General features: G+C 35.7%; 1 protein-coding gene across 5 annotated transcripts in view; it reads right to left on the reverse strand.

Moving 5' to 3' along the window:
* Positions 1–2,307: 2,307 nt before the first annotated feature.
* The window catches only part of RC3H2 (ring finger and CCCH-type domains 2), a 41,729-nt gene continuing 25,582 nt past the window's right edge, over positions 2,308–18,454 (reverse strand). For 2 of the 5 annotated variants that reach the window (XM_039861468.1, XM_039861473.1), the window contains 12 exons: positions 17,356–17,664; positions 13,974–14,188; positions 12,818–13,245; positions 12,100–12,270; positions 10,256–10,402; positions 9,718–9,931; positions 9,390–9,474; positions 9,044–9,125; positions 8,826–8,960; positions 8,470–8,577; positions 8,226–8,374; positions 5,325–7,607 (listed from right to left, as the gene is read on the reverse strand). In XM_039861468.1, the coding sequence (XP_039717402.1) occupies positions 7,412–7,607; positions 8,226–8,374; positions 8,470–8,577; positions 8,826–8,960; positions 9,044–9,125; positions 9,390–9,474; positions 9,718–9,931; positions 10,256–10,402; positions 12,100–12,270; positions 12,818–13,245; positions 13,974–14,188; positions 17,356–17,664 (2,239 nt within the window). In that variant the 3' untranslated portion in view covers positions 5,325–7,411. Of the gene's footprint in view, positions 5,287–5,324; positions 7,608–8,225; positions 8,375–8,469; positions 8,578–8,825; positions 8,961–9,043; positions 9,126–9,389; positions 9,475–9,717; positions 9,932–10,255; positions 10,403–12,099; positions 12,271–12,817; positions 13,246–13,973; positions 14,189–17,355; positions 17,665–18,454 lie in introns of those variants that run through there. The other 3 variants (XM_039861472.1, XM_039861469.1, XM_039861470.1) reach the window with 3 other exon arrangements.

An 18,454-nucleotide genomic window follows, 5' to 3' on the forward strand; every position in this document is an offset into this window, starting at 1 on the left:
AGGTGAGAGAATTGTGGCTTGAATCTAGGTGATGAGAAGTGGTAAAATTCCGAATGTACTTTGACGCTAGGTAGAACTGACAGAACTTACTGCCGGACTAGGTGCATGAGTAGTCAAGGAGGAAGTAATTGAAATGGGGAGGACTGGAGGTGCCATTTAGGAAGTGGGGGAATACCAGCTCAGATTCGGACATGTTAAATTTATTAGAGATCCCAAAGGAGATGCTCAGTAGACTGTCCCTATCTAGAATTACCACTCCCACCTTACAAAATCTCATCATTTGGTTGCATCATATTTATTCTGGTTATATTACTCCTCATGATCTAAATTCACCTTTTATTTTCTTGTCTATCCCTCCAAATTTCACGAAGTTACAGACTAGTTCACTCCTATATTCCTGTGGCCTAGTGCATACATTCAAAAAATTTTTGTTGAATGAGTCTCTGAAAACTATATGGACCTGAACATTTGACAATGCATGTTTTTAATGCCCCTGGGTGAAGACAGGCCAGAACCCCTTTATTCATAATGGCAGGGGTTTCCAAACTTTTGTGCGCCTTGGAAGCATCTGGAGAGCTTCAAAAGTACTGATGCCTTGGTTCCGCCCCCTAGAGATTGTGATTTAATCGGTCTGGAGTGTGAGCTGAGCTATGAGATTTTTAAAAGATCCTTAGGTGATTGTAATGTGCAGGGAAATCTGGAACCACTACACTGTGAAGTTTTTGATTATTAAAAAAAAAAATTGTAGTCTTCACATGATAATTATTTCAAGAGCTATTAACAATAAAGGAAATAAAATCTTCATGGAATTTAAGTTTCCTCTCCTTTGTTTGGATCAACTATCCATGGTTGTTCTTCCTGATCTCAATGGTCACTCCAAGGCTTATACAACATAACATGTTTCACAAATATGTCTGTTCTCAGCAAAGAGGTCTGGGATTCTAAGACAAACTTAATCCACGACAACGTGTAGTTGTCTAACGTACTCCTTCTACAACCAATCCTGTCAATTGCTCTCTCCTACTTCCCAAATTCGTCTCTTTTCCTCCACCCTCGCTTCTGCCACACTCGAAACACTTACCTACATTGTTGACCTACCATCTGGCTTTATCTCACACTACTGCCAAAGTGATCTAAAACCCCCAATCTTCCACACCATCTAATTTCCAAGACTCCCTAATAGTGTCTTTAGTATGGTGTTCAATGTCCTTCACAGAGGTCCCTACCTACCTCATCTAGCTGTGTGACCTTGGGTAAATTCTCTAAGGACTCTGCCTCAGTTTTCTTATCTGTAAAGTGGTGACAATAATGGTCCTAGATTATAATATACCTACAGCACTGTGTCTGGAATGTATTAAGTGCTCTAAGAGGTTAGGGTAAGCTATTCCTTAACATTCCTTCCATTGTGACATTTTCTAGTTTTGAGGTCTCCGGCAAGTTAGTGCCTCAAATATAACGCAGGGATCATAGAATCCACAGAGAAAGGCTGTTAGGACAGAGTGGGATTTCATGAAGGTAGGGTAGGTACTCAATCAGGGTGTTTCTCCCCCTCACCTCTGCTTGGTGAAATATTGCTCAGCCTACAAAGTCTAGCCTGAGGTCATTTTTCAAGGCACCACCTCTGGCTCACCACCAGCACCATCTGCCCCATAATTTCCATTTTGGAGTTTCCATACACCCTACAGTGGAACATAGCTCACTGAGTTGGTTATTCAAATTTGTTTTTCCCTGTTCTGTACAGTGAGCCTCTAGAGAAAAGGGCTCATATTTCATTAACTTTTAACCTTAATGACCAGCACAGACAGGGGCTTAAAATATATCAGCTGAGTGAAATAGTGAAACTACACAAGGCCCAATGAAAATAGTGAAACTACTCAAGGCCCAATGAAAATAGTGTCCAGATCTACCCCTGCCATTCTCTCTCTGTTCATATGGTTTCCACAGAACTGTCCTCACATTTCTATAATACACTGCTTTGTATTAGTTATGGGTATTTGTCCTATTTTCTCCACTAAGAGAAATACTGTTGAGTTCAATACTGTGAACTGCTAGCATTGTCTTTGCCCTCATCTCCCATACAGAAAGTACTCTATACTGAATGAATAGTGACTGATCAAATTGAGAAATATTGCAACCTCTCTGGCCTATTCACTTCCTTCAGAACGTTCCCACTGATGTATACATGAGCCAGGTGATTATTTAAATCTCGAAGAGTGTCTGGTAGCTTTGTTAAGCCAAAAAATATACCAAGGAAATCAAGTTAACTAAAATGCACCATAAACTTAATATTGACACTAAACAAACAACTTTCAAGGTGGACAAATAATTTTATTTTGTGCATGCAAATACATGTCAAGTACTGCAAACTTTTTCCATCAATTTTCTCTCAAACACTGAAAATCATGATGCTCTATTCTGTGAACAGCCAAAGCTAATATCTCTTCACTTCAGTGCTACGGTAAAAACACACAGAATTCACTCTTCGCTATTCACTATCATCACAACCCTCATTGTTCCATCTCTGCCCTCCCCCCATATACAGGCCTTTATAAGTCCTAGCCTTCCCCCATTTAATCCTATTCCTATAGCACAAAGGGAAACATTACGATTTGGAAATTCAAATTGAAATAAATGGAATAGAATTTATTCCCATATATATTCCCCATTTCATTGTACAGAATTATTTTAAATTATAGTTTTAAATAGAAGCTGAGTATATGCCTTAAAAATGAGCATTAAATCCATCTTAGAGATGGTGCCTGCTTTTTACATGATGGGTGTACACCATCTTTAATTTCATTTACATTTCAATCGAACAATAGATTTGCAAAGAAAATGTCTAATACAGACGTAAAAATATTCACACTAGAGCTTCACAATCGGTTGTACAATTGACAAACAGGCCTCTTTTCCCAAACTTTCCAGCTAAGCAAATTTATAAAATGTAATCGATGCAACAAGAAAAACATTTCTCTTTCACTTCCAGGGAAAAGAATATGCAATAAACAGTATAAATGCAAACAGCAGTCGCTGCAAGCTAACCACGATACTCCCAAGTGGCTGTACAGTGGATATGTGCAGTACAAATAAAAGCCACATGTGTTGTATCACAACTACAGTATAATTGTTTGCCCAGCTAAGAGAATGCATGCACTTCCATGCCTTGGGTTATAAAGTGAGGCCTAATTCTTGACAGATTGATGGAATATATGCAAATGACCTTGGCTTTTGGCAGTACTAAGTGCAGCCAGTGTCTATGTTCCACTGGTTTGAGGATATTTTTTAAATTTTACTTAAAAAAAAATAAAATAAAAACTGCCAATTTTGGACCTGGGGGAATAACTGCTCTTGGAGTAAAAATAAGACTCCACATAAGTGTGGGGTGTTCTGATCAGTGGCCTTGACCTCTTGTATTCCCTTGCCAGCAAAGGGATACAAAGAAACTGCTAGTATAAAGGAGTAACTAGCAAATTTATTCAATTTATCCAGAAAATGGGATACTCCTTGAGCATGTTCATTTTTGTTCTGCTAGCAGAAGGGGTTCTTATGTAGAAGGAGTTACAGTAAGTGATCCCATTGACACTCTTCATTCACTAAAACACAAGAAAAGTTCTTCCAGTTAACTAATCCATAGTTGCAATGCAACTTTTCCCTTTAATGGTTAGTTACCAATACTGGTGACATCTCCTCAGAAAATGACTCAAAGAAGCTAAGGAAGAAATATTCAGATTCAAAGTTAAACTCACATGCTGAACCTGATCATTGCAAATCCACCCATTAACAAGACAACCATGGGCTTTAACATGTAAAATGCAAAGGCAAGCTAGATGGTTATTAAAAGTGTTTTCAAATGTTTAAATGATCCCATTTTAAATTCCTACAAATTGCTATGCATCCTGTAATTTTCTCAAGGCAGCATATAAAATTGGGATGTGCTTATAACTTAGCATCAACTTGAAATTTGAATGAACGTGACTAGAGATCCATACATATGGAAAATTTCAGTCCTAGTATAGGAGGTTTCTTTTACTATTCTCTTGTGAGAGTAAACAGATACTAGGAAAAAAATCAGTGCCACTGGCCCAATGAAGTACCTTCTCTTGAAAATTACAATGCACAACTTTCATGCATGACACTGGTTTATCAGATGGCATTAAAAGTTTAAGTCATGGCAAAAAAGGCAAGGGAAACTGCTTTGTTCAGGTACCAACTAGATGAAATACATATGTAGCTTTCTCAGAATTTATAAAATGAAATGAGACCACAAAAGGACTACTGACGTTACATTCACAGTATCTGAATGAGGCACATGGACTTCAGAATGGGGCTTAGAAACTGAAAAACAAAACACAAAAACTGAAAAACAACAACAACAAAACAAACAGACAACATTTCCCACTTTGCAGACCTCAGGCTACTTTTTTCCTAATTAGAGCACAGGCAACATATGCAGTTTAGTTACCAATGTTACAAATTTCCTCACCTATTGTTTTATATCCTTTGATTTCAAACATATGTATATTACATCTTGGTAAAAAAAAGTCAAATGACACGGAAGGCCCCCAATTTTAAGAAGTCACATCCTAGGTCTGACCTGTGATTTTTTTCCTCTGAGACATCAGTAGGTACCATTCTGAAGAAGGATCAGGTAAAATGCTCTGTCTTCTAAACTGGCAGAGAACCAATGTCTTTACCTCACATTAACCCCATCATGAGAAACAGAAAATGGCTACTACACAAAGAATGCAACACAGAATAATCCCAACACAGAAACGATTCCTATGTTGTTAGTGAGAAAGAGAGTAAGTTTTTAAGAACAGGGAGTATTGTTTTATGGGATCACCTGCTGCAAGACAAGCATTATTTTAATATAAATGTTGAGACATACCAATAAGGTTGGCAGGTATATACATACACTGATGCAAATGTAATTTCACTGGACAAGTAGGCAAACACCTAAGCAGTTTATCCCAACTCCCTCCAGCAGAGCACAACCAAGTTTCAAAATCTCAATTTTAAAATTAAAAAGATAAGGTTAAATACACAAGATCAATTTATGTAGTATATATTCACCCTCAGAACGTGCTGAAGATGTTTTGCGTAGTTCTGTTGCACAGAGGGTTCTTTCCCTGAGGGCACATAAGGAGCTCTCCAACTGTTAATAGGTCTCTATTTTGTAACAAAATAGCAATTTTTAAATCTTAAAAAAAAATACATTACCTTCAACATGGAAGATCTCACTATTTAAATATCCATGAAATAGACATTATGGTTTGCATATCCTTTCTGGAAATACAAACAGCAAATAAAGTACATTGGAAGCATTTCGAATGTAGTGAGGTGTATTTATAGAAAGGTTCTGGTATAAATTATGTAACAATCATGTTCCTGTAACAATCCCAGGCTAATTTATAATGTCAGAAATAAGTTAATGTAACATGGTTTAAAAACTCTTGTTCCTATTCATTTCAGGTTACAGAGTGAAATAAATAAAATGTCTTTGTAGGGAGAGGGAGCACTGGCCATGGCGAAAAGGTACAGTACTAACTGAAGGAAACTAAGTCAAGGCTACTGTGCTGTTATGTTACAAACAAACATCTTCATACATCTGAGTATTAAATAAATGTGTAAGATCTTCCATACTGACACCAGAATATCAAAACTACCCCTTTGTTTCAGGTATATTTACAACTTATCAGTCACCTTATGAGCATGTTCATTAAGACAGGTATCAAACACCAGTATTTACTCATTCTGATCAAGAAATTTCAGGGAAATGCCAACCCTCCCGCCCCTGGAAATGTGCACAAAACTTTTTATCAAAATCTTATCTGATACAATGCTGTGGTTTTGTAAAACAACTAAATAGCTCAGACGACCAATAACATGATCCTGTTTAAGCATCTTGCTAGCAGGAAAAGCCCTTACATACAGTACACCTGGTGAAAGATCAGCTTGGCTTAAAATATTCCAGTACAATTTTCAGAGTAAACAACTTCACAGAAGTTAATTAAAAAAAAATAATAAAAGTCAAACTAATCTTAAAGAAACGGGGAAAAAAACAAAGAGACAAACTATAGGTAAGATCACCAGGAAGGAATGCCCAGCTTTTGGTTTCAAATGTTGACTGAAATTTAGGTTTCAATAAAATACTTCCAACGAATCTGGGGCATGGTTGGTTGAACATAATGCATACTTTCAGATGCCAAGTCAAAACACTTTTCAGTCACATTTTAGCAGGGCAGAAATTATTCATGTTTTTAAGTATGAATAAAGGTTAGCCAATGTTCTATTATTACATGGTTCATAGTCTTATCAACCTAACAGTCATAAAAAAGGGAAAATTAAACCCCAACATGAAGTTAACAATAAACAATATTTAACCAAGATAATGCAATGAACATCCAAAATAATTAGTTTAAATTAAAAACCCAGCAATACCATCTTGTTAGTCAGTGCAAACACTACATACAGGGTTTTCTCAAGAAAGCTGAAAGCACCTGATTCTTTTGCCAAGTCATCAGATTCAATAATGTACAGGCTTAAATCTGCATTTTAAAAAACTGCCATTACATTAGTGCATAATTTATCAAAATTGTAAAAACGATTCTGCATAACTTAGGAGAATTTAATATCTAGTACATCAGCTGAAAGACTTAGGCACTTGGTTATATATTTAATTACTTACTTCAACAAGTAGCCTCTGTATAAATATTAACAAAGCAGAAACTATTCTTGAAAAATGGAAAATTAAAAAAATTTAAATGCTACAGATAAAAGCACTGCACCACACTCCTACATATAATGCAGTAAAGAAAGCTAGTCAATAACCCTGCAAAATTCTATGGTAAGAACATCTAACTTCACTCTTCAAAGTTAAAAAAAAAAAAATTAAAAAAAAAAAATTAAAAAAAAATTCCATGCAAAGTCCCATGAAAAAGATAAATAAAGCAGCTGGAATGAGATGGAAATTTCTCTTAGTGAAACATAAAATAGAAATAAATAAGTTAATTAAGTCTACTTTCACTAGATGTATCATTGTAGGATCCTGCTAGTTTAATAACTGAGTTGTTAATTTTCTATAGAAGCCATTTAAAATAGGAAATGGCTCAGTTACTGCACCGGATTGCTACAAACTCATAAAAAGCTGCTTGAAGCTTAAGTTAAATGTCCAAATTCCAATCACTTCTGGAAAGTGAACGTGTTACCCTAGTAAAGTAAATTTTCTTTTTTTTTCCATAATGCTAATGCAAGAGGGCTTGAAGTATCAAAGAGTCCACAGGAAATGGATGCCCCCAGTAATATCTTTTTTTTAAAAAAAATATACATTATATAATATATATTATATATATAAAAAGCTAGTGTAAATGCTTCCATGGTATGGTCACAAATTTGAAAGATGAACCTTCTTTCAGCTGTTAACCATCTTCCCATTTGCAACGGGTTTTAAAAAGTCGTTTTTATCTTCAGACATAACATGAGTTTTCAGAATAAGGTTGCCAACGCTGACAGATGTGGTGATGGGGAGGCAACTTGCATTGCTAATGGACACTGGGAGTGGCTGGCTAAAGCAAGAAGTTACTGGCAGAACTGTTTTTTGCTCCTCCCTGAGAGAAAATGACATTGAAAACAAATTAGCTTTAAGTGAAAACTTATAACACACACAAAAAGTTGTACCCAACTTTAAGAGCCTCTAGCATGGCATGTCTTTAAAATTGAAAGGCATCAGAGGTCACTAACAAGGTCCCATTTTCCAAAAATTAAAATAAAAACTTAAAATATTGGTTAATTTCAGGCCAACAAACTATCAAGTTCAAGATTAGCCTATATTTTTTGCAGTAATTATACAAAATGGAAATATTAAAGCCAAGAAAACCTTGACATGATTTTTTAAAAGGGAAACCCTTTATCTAGGATTTAATTCTCCATTTTGTAGTCTATAAATTTGACTACCAGACTGAGGAAATATAAATTGATGCCGGAGCACAAAGGTTATTTTTTATCCCAAGAAAAAGGAAGTTTCGGGCCACTAAAATGGACTACTTTGTTGGTTCAAATTTACCTCTTCTTTCCTAAAAATTCAGACTGATCAACTCATTGCCCTATTACATAGATCTTCCCCAGAGGCTGAAAAAAAGCAAAAATGAGTTTAACGCTGCATCTATTTCTCTTTAACTATTCATGCCCTATGCCCACTGCTTATGAATTTTCTGTCTAACACTCACAGAATCACATGGTCTTCACCTAAACTCTGTCTCTTCTGCTCCGGTGGCTCCTTTTGGTGCTGTTGGACTGGATGCCCATTTTCTACTGCTGTTCCATTCAGCAACTGATCATTTTGCGAACTGATACCAAGCTGTATGTCCAGGATCTCCTAAGAAAATAAAATGTTAATCCTTCAGTGTGAAAGAATTTTACTTTAGTTTCCAATAGAATAAAGCCTCCTAAATGTCTAATTGTAGTACTTACTTCAATTTGTTCACTCTGTCCATCAGGTTCATCAGTATCAAGTGCTGAAAGCTCTAACTCAATATCTCTATCAGGCTTCGTATCGGCCGCATCTTCTGTATAATCACTCTGAAATTAAAAAAAAAAAAATACTGATTGCATGTTTACCTGTGGAAACTGGGGCTTCCTAATGATTGAGCTAAAAAATTATTTAAAGAATCAGGAACCATAATTCTATTGATACTGTAAGTTTTAAAAGCAATCGCCTATCAGAAAAAGGCACATTAAAATGCACTAAGTTATGGCATAAACCAATGCACAGCAATAGCAAACAACAAATACATTAAGAATGAAGCTGAGAGGTTCAGTTTCTTTACCTCTCCATTTCTCAATTCAATTTCCTTGCTTAGAAGATTTAGGGTAAGGTGACGGCCTTCATCTAGGGAATTCCACTTTTGTTGCATGGCCAGAGCATTGGCCTCCCTCTGAAGAAGCAATGAGTTACTCTTGGCCTACAGAGAAAAAAAAGTAAAGTTAGCCTCCAACCACCATTCTACTTAAAAAAAAACTCAAAGCCGAGGAACACAAAGCCTACCTGCTGAAGTTCAATGCTTAAAAGATCTCCAGTACTGGAATGCTTCCTATGACCAGATAAATCAGTAACAATAAATCTGTCCCTTTAAAGAGAAACATGTTTACTGTAAGAAAAGTGAAACGAGTAAAGCAACTATAGGAGTAATGACTACTCTATCTGCTTTATGTAACAGATCAACCCTAAAAGTGTCAGTCGTCATTCCAAATGTAAAATTTTTTTCATAAATTTGTTATATAGCTAAAACTAGCAAAGCACATTTTATAAATAACTGAAGGAAGAATGTGTACTCTGAGGGCACATGCAAGTCTGAGAATAGAGAATCCTAAAGAATTAAGAGTAATGTTACCTTTCAACATAATGTGCTGATGATGTGGCTTCGTTACCATATGAACTCCACCTTGAATCAACAGCATTGACATAAGGGACATAATCTATAGAAATGTAGAAACAATAATCAGAAAAGTGAAGAGTCAGTATTAGCATGTGATGAATACTTTTCAAAAAAAGTATCCAATTAGCCATGTCATCCCAGCTAAACCATTAATTATGAGTTTACTGTGGCTGTTAAATGAGGGGAACTTCTGTGCCTTACAAAGTGAGGATTAAAAGCGCAGCGCCAGAACACAGCAGGTGAGGCCAGAACACAGCAGGTGAGGTATGAGTTAAATGATCACCTGATACGCTGATGGGCTTCGTTGCACTTCCTTGGGAAGCAGTGGCCTGGACAGGATCCGTGGTATGGTAACCTGTGCGCGAAGATCTGGAAATTGCACCCCATTTTGAGATGATAGGTCCATCGCTAAAAGGAATTATTGGGTCTTCTTCTTTTGCCCTTCTCTGAGTTTCAAATAAATGCACTCTTCTCTTAACATCTCCACTGTCCAGGTCCTGCATTAAACCAAAGAAAATCAGTAAAATGGTGGTAATTACTTCAGCTAGTAATAAAAACACATGCTCTCAAAAGACATGTAATTAAGTTTTCTGGTAAACTTAACACTAGTTGTAGATCTCAATGATAATCCAACATCTATTTTAAACCACCGAACTGTGCTCGAATAATTTAAACACTAAATGCAATTTATTTCAGACTTACCTAAATATAACTCTGTTGCTTACAGATGAGTTACACAGCAACAACATGAAGGTGAAAGTATTCGATCATTCTAAAACCTGAGTCAACATGCATGATATCCCCATGCCCCCAAATCATACCATTAATACAGCATTTGAATTAGCAATCACATCTCTGGGCTCTGAATCGATGGCATTTATACAGGAGCCTATGGTGCCACAAGACCAGGGAGAATAATGGGAAAGATGATCTTCTTCAAACTTTGTACCACTCACACTTTCAGAGAACTGATTAAAAAAAAAAAAAAAGGCATAGCCAGTTAGTAAAAAACCTCAATCTATAAACTTGCAACTAATATAAACTATTACAGAATACGTAGGACTCCACAGTAAACAATTAAACCTCCAGTGACTAATATTAAAAACTGTCACAGGTAACAAATAGTATTTATATTATTTACTAAGAGAAAATAGAACATCTTCTCTTTTTACTTTGTCCTTTAAGTCTCATAAGGAACCCCTGACTGATACTATCAAAACCAATCAACGAATAATTTATAGTATGCCTCTAACGTGGCGTGCGGCACTCCAGGAAATGAACACACACACACACACACACACACACACACATCACAGACCATATCCTAAAGTAGTTGATAACTGTGAGAAAAAAATAACAAGTGTAAATGAGGGAACTGCATGATAAACCACGCAGTATTAAATAAAGAACCAAAACAATTCAAAGGCGGCTCTGGAACCAGAAGGAGAAATGGATAACTTTTAAAGGGACTGTAAAGATGACTGTAGAATCAGAGTACTAAAGTTTAAGAATCTAGTTTACTAATTATATAGATAAGAAAACTCAAAGCCAAAAAGGTTAAATTATTATCCCAAGTCATTACTGATAATAGATCTGAATCTCAGGGAAATACTTATTTCCTAATACATAATATAAAAAAATATAAATACATTTTTCTGTGAAGCAAGTGGCAAATCTATCACTCTGCTGTCGGGAGGTTTAGCTGTTTTGAAGAAGTCTAAGTTAGACGAAACACATTTGGATTTAGTTTTAAAAATTCAATGGTTTACTGAAATATTTATGGATGAAAAAATATGATGCCTCGTATTTCTTCAAAATAATCTAGTAGGAAGAAGCTATACAAGAAACAAAATTAGCTGGGTTGATAACTGTGGAAGTTAGGTGATGGGTCCCTGGGGTTTATTATACTATTCTCTCTCCTTTTGTATGTTTGAAACTTTTCATAATAAAGAGATTAAAAAATTTTTTTTTCATACTGGAACCTCTAAGGATGGAAAATAAACCAAAAGAATTTAAAAAAAAATACTAATAGTGTGCTCTAGATATAACAGTACTGAAAACACCAGGATACAGTGAATTGATCCTGGACAAACACTTGTTTTGTAATGACAAGAACATTAATTTACAGTGATATAAAACACCATGAATAATACAATAGGTATTTCTGCACCTCTTGCGAATTAGGGAAGAATATCTCGGACCAAGATTCAAATCCCAGCTACTTACAGGCTGAATTTATTACTTGGGCAAATTACTTAACTTCTCTGGGTAGAATTCCAAACCTGCAAAATATGGGTAACACCTACCCCCTAAGGTTTTTGTGAGAATTAAACAACATTATGTAAATGTTTAATACAGTGCCTGGCATGGGGAGGTGCTCAATAAATGGTAGATATAAACCTTATTATTAATAAAAGCCATGAAAATAATGAGAACTATACAGCTGAAAAAATTTTTAATTCTTAGTAGAAAAAGGACTATGATTTTATGATCTTCAGAGTCTTGTAATGGCTAGTCACAGTGCTTACATACTCAATGATTATTACTCAACTGCACACCAAATGATTGCAAAATATCCAACACAACTAATCCTGGTTTGAGTGAGTGCCCTGAAGTCAGCTGTTTGACCTACTCCTGCCGTATCAGTGATTAAAAACTTTCTTACATCAGTGCGAAAGTCTACACTGAATAGAGGAGAAGGTGGTGTTGGTGACTGTGTTGCCACAGGAAGAGTTGAAGAAACAAGAGGTGCTTTCTGAGTGTGGTACTGTGCCCACTGTTCTGGTTTTCTTCTTAGCTGCTCCTCGCAACTGGTCTTCAAATGACCACAAGGTTCCTAAGGGGGGATAAAAGAAACAATCTTAATCATCTAAGGAGTAGTAAATTAATTTAACTATGCTCCGAGGAAATAACATAAACAATTTATTATATTTTGGATCCAAAAAAATAAATACAATAGGGAAGTCACCCTAGCCTATTCTCTACATGCTTAAATGAAAGGTTAGTACTTAGCCAAGCAATGTTAAAAGCAAAATCTCAACATACTTTTGGGGTTTAGGAAATTCATTTGTAGGTATGTATGTGGGGATACTGAAAATAGGCCCTGTCCTGGCATTTTGAAGATTTACCTTCCCATCAGTTTCCTATCCAAATAGCATTTATTGAGCATTAATGTTTTTTCTGATTTAATCCTCACTACAATAGTAGGTACTACTATTATTTCCATCAAACATGAAAAAACCGACATAGAGAAGTCAAGTACCTTCCATAAGTCACACTGTTAGTAAGTGGAGGAGCCAGGATATACACCTGGGTGGTCGCACACCAGGCACTGGGCTCTTAACCCTACACTACGGCAACATCCCTATTCCATCATCACTTACCCTTGGTAAAGGCACAGTTGTCCTTGGTTCACTTGGTGGCTGACAAGCCACTGAATAATACCCATCTAAGGAGTTATATCTTTCTCGCAAAGACGTCTGATAGACAGATGAGTGCATTACATCCATTGGAGGTAAAGAATTGCTTCTAATAATGTCATCTCGTTGGTACATAGGCGGACGCCAGATGCGCCTGCTGTCGTACACAGGGGCATACATTCCAGAAGGTACTGGAGGAACTGGTCCATATGGCTGCGGAGGAGGTTGATAAGGAGAATTCATTCGATCTCGAGGGGAAAATGTACTGTAATGATCGGCATATGGCATAGAAGCAGGTGGGAGGGAAGACTCTGGAACATTATTGGACCTCACAAAGCGAGGAACACAGGGAGCCACACCAGCTGGTACCGTTGGAGGTGGTGGGTAGTATCCTTGAAAATTGGAAAGAGGAATATTTAATGTAATCTTAGCAAAATCCAACATCTTATAATGGTTTAAGTCTAAAGCAGTCTTTAATGTGGGAAAATAAAATAAGCTTTGCCCCTACTTTAGTTACCTCCACTTTCTTTTTAAATTTATTTTATTTATAGTTGACATACAATAGTTACCTCCACTTTTGAAAGAAACTATATACTTTCAAGATATTACTATATGAAAATCATTAACATTCAATACTTTGCTAAACTGCTCCTAAAAACACATGACAGAGCAATTAACAGATGGCTGGTAAATTTCCTTCTAAGGACATCTATTGCCACAGGTTTTGGGTTAAGTAATTATGGTTACATCACTGCTTCTTAATCTTGTTGGGAACAGAGGTTAAAGACCTCTTTCGAAATCTATATTATGTGGTTGTCTTTCCAAAATTACACCAAAGTATATAAACCAAACATTTGCACATCATTTCAGAAGATTTACAGAACTCTCTGAAGCTCATTCATGGACCCTATAGTTGATTCATAAAAATGAGAAATTTAAAACTATTGGCATGTAGAATCACAGATTTTTAGGGCAGGAAGAAAACTTAAGAGTAATGTAGTCTAAAGGATTAATTTTTAATATAAATATTCTAGACAAATATAAATGATTCACTCATTTATCTAAAGGCAACAAATGTTATATCACAGTTTTTTCCTAAGAATTTTCTAAAATTACTTACCTGTCTGTGGGTACTGTGGGACTTCAAAAGGTATCTGAGTCCTTGGATCTTGAATATACTGAATGTTTTCAGAATGCTGAGGATATACCGGTACTCTAGTTATAAATGGGCTGGATTTTGGAGGCACAGAATTCAGTTCTGTTCCAACATTACAGGGCCCAGCTGAGGTAGCCGCTATATTACTTACAGGCGTCTTGGGTGGAGAACTAATTTTGCTGGAGAAAAAATTAAACAAGGGAAATGATAAATCATTGTCTATGACTGTTAAGTCTTCCTCAGTAGGATTTTTTCATAAAATTACGAAGTAAAACCACTAACTGAAAGATACTTTAGGGGTTTTCATATTGACAAATAAGGCAATGAATTTCCTTGCCATTTCACACTGCTAATTCATAGCCTCATAGTAACAGATCTCATATTCTGGTGAGGGCAAAAAAAGAAATAAACAAATCTCAGGCATAATGTGACCCATCAGTCCCTTTTCACTCATTCTCTGAAGGAAGATTTTTCCTATTGGAAATTTAAAAATAAAAATCCCTTTTCAATTAATTCCAACAGAAACAATACAGTCTACCAGTAGAATTCTTTGGGATAAAGCAGACAGACATATAAAGGAAGGGTTGTTACTATTAAATGTGATTAGCTGAAATGTAAACACCTTGAGGAAAAGCTATGTTGTCCACTTTGTTAACTGCTACTTCCCCAGAAACTAGAACAGTAAGAGGTACTCAGTATATATTTGTTGGACAAATAAGTAGTTCCTGCCACATAGTAGATACTCAGTAAATATCTGTTAAACAAAATGCTGATGAAATGGTTACTCATTAAATGAATGCAAAATACACAAAGTTTTAATATATTTTTTTAAACACAAAGGATTTTCTTCATTGAATCACCAAGCAATCAGTTCCACAGGATCTCACCAAGGCTTTTAACAAGTCAAACTTTGGCAGAGCTTAGATATATGGTGATTCAAGAAAATGATCTTGCTAATGATGTAGGAATTCAATATGTTGCATCTCGACTATATTAGGTTTTCTCAAACTAAACGACGAGGACAATGGGCTATCTCTAAGTCTAGCATAGCAGATTAGCTTAGCAGTTTACCTCTAAGTGTAATTGTGCATTAAAATGTAGAAAATAACCGAGAAACTATGGGTAATAATATTGGGTAGAAATGCATCGGCTTAGAGTTTAAAGGTATATTAGGCTGTGCTTATTCTCTGAAGTTAAATAAAGGCAACAAAGAAAATTACTAGGATTTCCTTATAACAGCAACACTTACTGAGCAATATACGGTAAATATGTCAACTCTGAGATGACAAATTCTTAGACTTGTCAGGAAAAGGGCATCAAAATCCATGACAAGGTTCATGGCCTCATGAAATCATGCAGCTATCCCAAAAATTCAGACCTAAAGAAAAGCTTTCAGCTGCATTTTAGTCAGACAACTAGATCACTACAGCTATATCCTAGATGACTTCCAGGATTCTAGGCTCTCCTTTGCAGCAGCGCCTCTCGTACCTATATGCTTTTTCCTGTGTGGTTTTCTCTATTGAGAAGGCCCTCCCTTCCTAACTCTCTAATCTTTTGGAACTAGCTCAGGTGTCATTACTTTATCTCTGAAAATGCTTCCACGATAACTCCCTAGAGAATTATTCTTTTTTAAATGTTCCAATAACACTTGGAACACAACTCCATTACAGTACCTTTCAGAATATATTATATGGAAGCTGTTTACATTTGTCTCTCAAACTACACCAGAAGACCTTTAGAGGCAGGGAGTTTATCTAGTTCATATTCCTTAGCTACACAAATTGGCCTGGTGTTTGCTACACAGAAGATCCATAATTTTTGAATGAATAAATAAATGATTTATTTATTTAGATTATTTTAAAAAGTTTTTTCTCCTAGTCATTTTTTTAACGAGATATAATTCATCCTTTTAAAGTATACACTTCAGTGAGTTTTGGTATATTCACAAAGTTATGCAACCATCGCCACTATCTAATTTTAAAACATACTCATTGCCCCTTGGAGAAATCTGTACTCATTAGCATTCACTCCCCATCTTTTTTCCTCCCCAGCCCTAGCCCCTAGTAACCATCAATCTACTTTGTCTGTATGGATTTGCATATGCTGCACATTCACATATATGGAATTATACACTGTAGCTTTTTGTATGTAGCTTCAATATCACTTCATTTACATAAATACTATCTCCAAAGCTTTATTATCATAAGTTTCTTAAAGGCAGAACAATCTTATACATCTCATATATTTTCAAGAGTGCCAAGAACAGAACTCAGAATGAGTACACAGGTAACATTTGCTAACTTGACAATATTCTTTGATATATCATTTCTAAAATCTCCCCCAGGGAAGATTACAAATATCCTTTAATAAACAAATTTCCCTTATCACATGCTAACTGCAGAAATAAAGAATATAAATGCTTACCTACCTATCATTTATTATATGAAATCACTACCAGTTTACAATGTCTAACATGCTTTTCTTCTAGAAAGCATACACTAGATACTGATACACTATTTATGGATAAACTGAACATGCTTTAACTCAGATTTTAAGACTCTAAAAGAATACCAAAACATGAGATTTTAGAGAAGTAACTTTTCAGATCACCTGAAAGTTTTAAAACTTTGTCTTAAAGCACCAAATCCCCTTTACTAGCCAAATTAAATTTTATGCTGAAGCCCAACAACAATAATAATGGAGACAATAATAACAGATATTTGCTGAGTGGTTTGCGGCAGGTGTTGTTCAAAGCACATTGCAGTATTAACTCATTTAATCCTCATAAGCAACATACGAAGTAGGAACTATTACACTAATTTTACAGATGACTAAACTGAGGAAGACAAATTAAGTAACTGGCGTAAGATCAAATAGCTAGGAAACAGTGAGCCAGAAATTAAACCCAGAGTCTGGCTCCAAAGAGTCTCCTCTTAACTTCTATACATCATTACACAGTTTAAAGTAGAACTATTCAGATTAAAATGGAAGCTGGAGACTCAAGTATCTCACCTGCTTAGGTTTCTACTTAGTTCCTTTCTGGTACCTCTATGGACTCAATCCTAAAGTTCAAGAAAATAAGATGCGAAAAAAATCAATTCTAGTCCAACCTCTTCAGTTTATAGCTGAGGGAAACAAAACTCAGCTGAAGTGGCTTTCCTAGGTCGTAAAGCTATGCAATTGTGGAGCCAGGACTAGAACTCAAATTTTTTGTTATTTAGTGCTTTTTCTACATGAAACATTTTGCATAAAAATTCTATTAACTGCTTTTCTTCAGGATAAAAATACTCAGATGATCCTAAAAAGGCCAAGTAATTCATATTAAGCACTTTTACCTACTACTTACTTTTCAGTTACAGACTCTGAAGAAGGCCCAGGAGCGCTCTGACCATTAGTGCCAACCTTCCCCACCTTCTTCACAGTCTCCAGAGCTCTTAATGCACTGTCGGCATTACGTGGGATTAGCTGGGAAACACTGTTTTCTGCATTTGAAATTCCGTTTGTACTTGGAACAATTTTCCCCGTTGTTTCAGTACTTCCTATGACAGAAATGACATTTCCGGCTGTGGTTGTGACAGTGTTGTTTACACCAACTTTATTTAGAAGAGGAAACGTTCTTACAGTTGCATTGATCTTTTTGTTCCTTAATCGATACCTGTTTCAAAAACAATCAACATATTGGTGAAAATTTCACTAAAGCTTTTCCTGGAAAAAAAAAGGCAATGAGAAAAAATTAAAAAAGGAGGAAACAGCTTTGAAAAAGTTCTTTCAGCTATCATATACGGTCTACATCAAACTCTGCTCTGATAGATGCCACATGAAAATATATATGTCATTTACACACAAACACACACACACACGTTTATCTAGGCACATAATAAATATAGCAAGCAAAGTACACATGTATTCAGAGAAGCCTTTTGAGGGAGTGGGAGGAGATCCTTTTGAAAATTTCGTCTAACTGGAATATAAAGTGTAGTATGTAAAAATGAAAGAAACCATATGACTTTAGTTGGGAATGTAGAATGAGAAAAGGTATGCAAGAGTTGAAAAAATTCTCTGTTGTTAACGAGTTGTTAAAGCATTATGTAATTCTAAAGAAATAAAAAAACAAAAATTTATTCCTAAACATTATGCCAAAATATAGAAAATAAGTGTTATATTTTTCAGATTAGTTTATGAGATTATCTCAGAAAGGCAGGCATAGACTATGTGATGCAGGCTCTTATAGACACAATCTAGATTTTATATCCTTAGCCACAAGGTAATGACAAAACAGATCTAAGTTTCTCATTACCTGCATTGAGCCTTATGGCAAAGTTCTCCCTGTTTTGTGAGGAACAATGGGATTGTGGGTGGGCAACAGTAACTGTAAGAAGACTAGTTAGGAGGCAACTGTGGATCAAGAAAAAGGGATGACAGCTTGGATTATAAGGATGGAAAGA

Source organism: Pteropus medius, unplaced genomic scaffold (assembly GCF_902729225.1).
Source record: "Pteropus medius unplaced genomic scaffold, Ma_sr-lr_union100, whole genome shotgun sequence".
NCBI classification, from domain to species: domain Eukaryota; kingdom Metazoa; phylum Chordata; class Mammalia; order Chiroptera; family Pteropodidae; genus Pteropus; species Pteropus medius.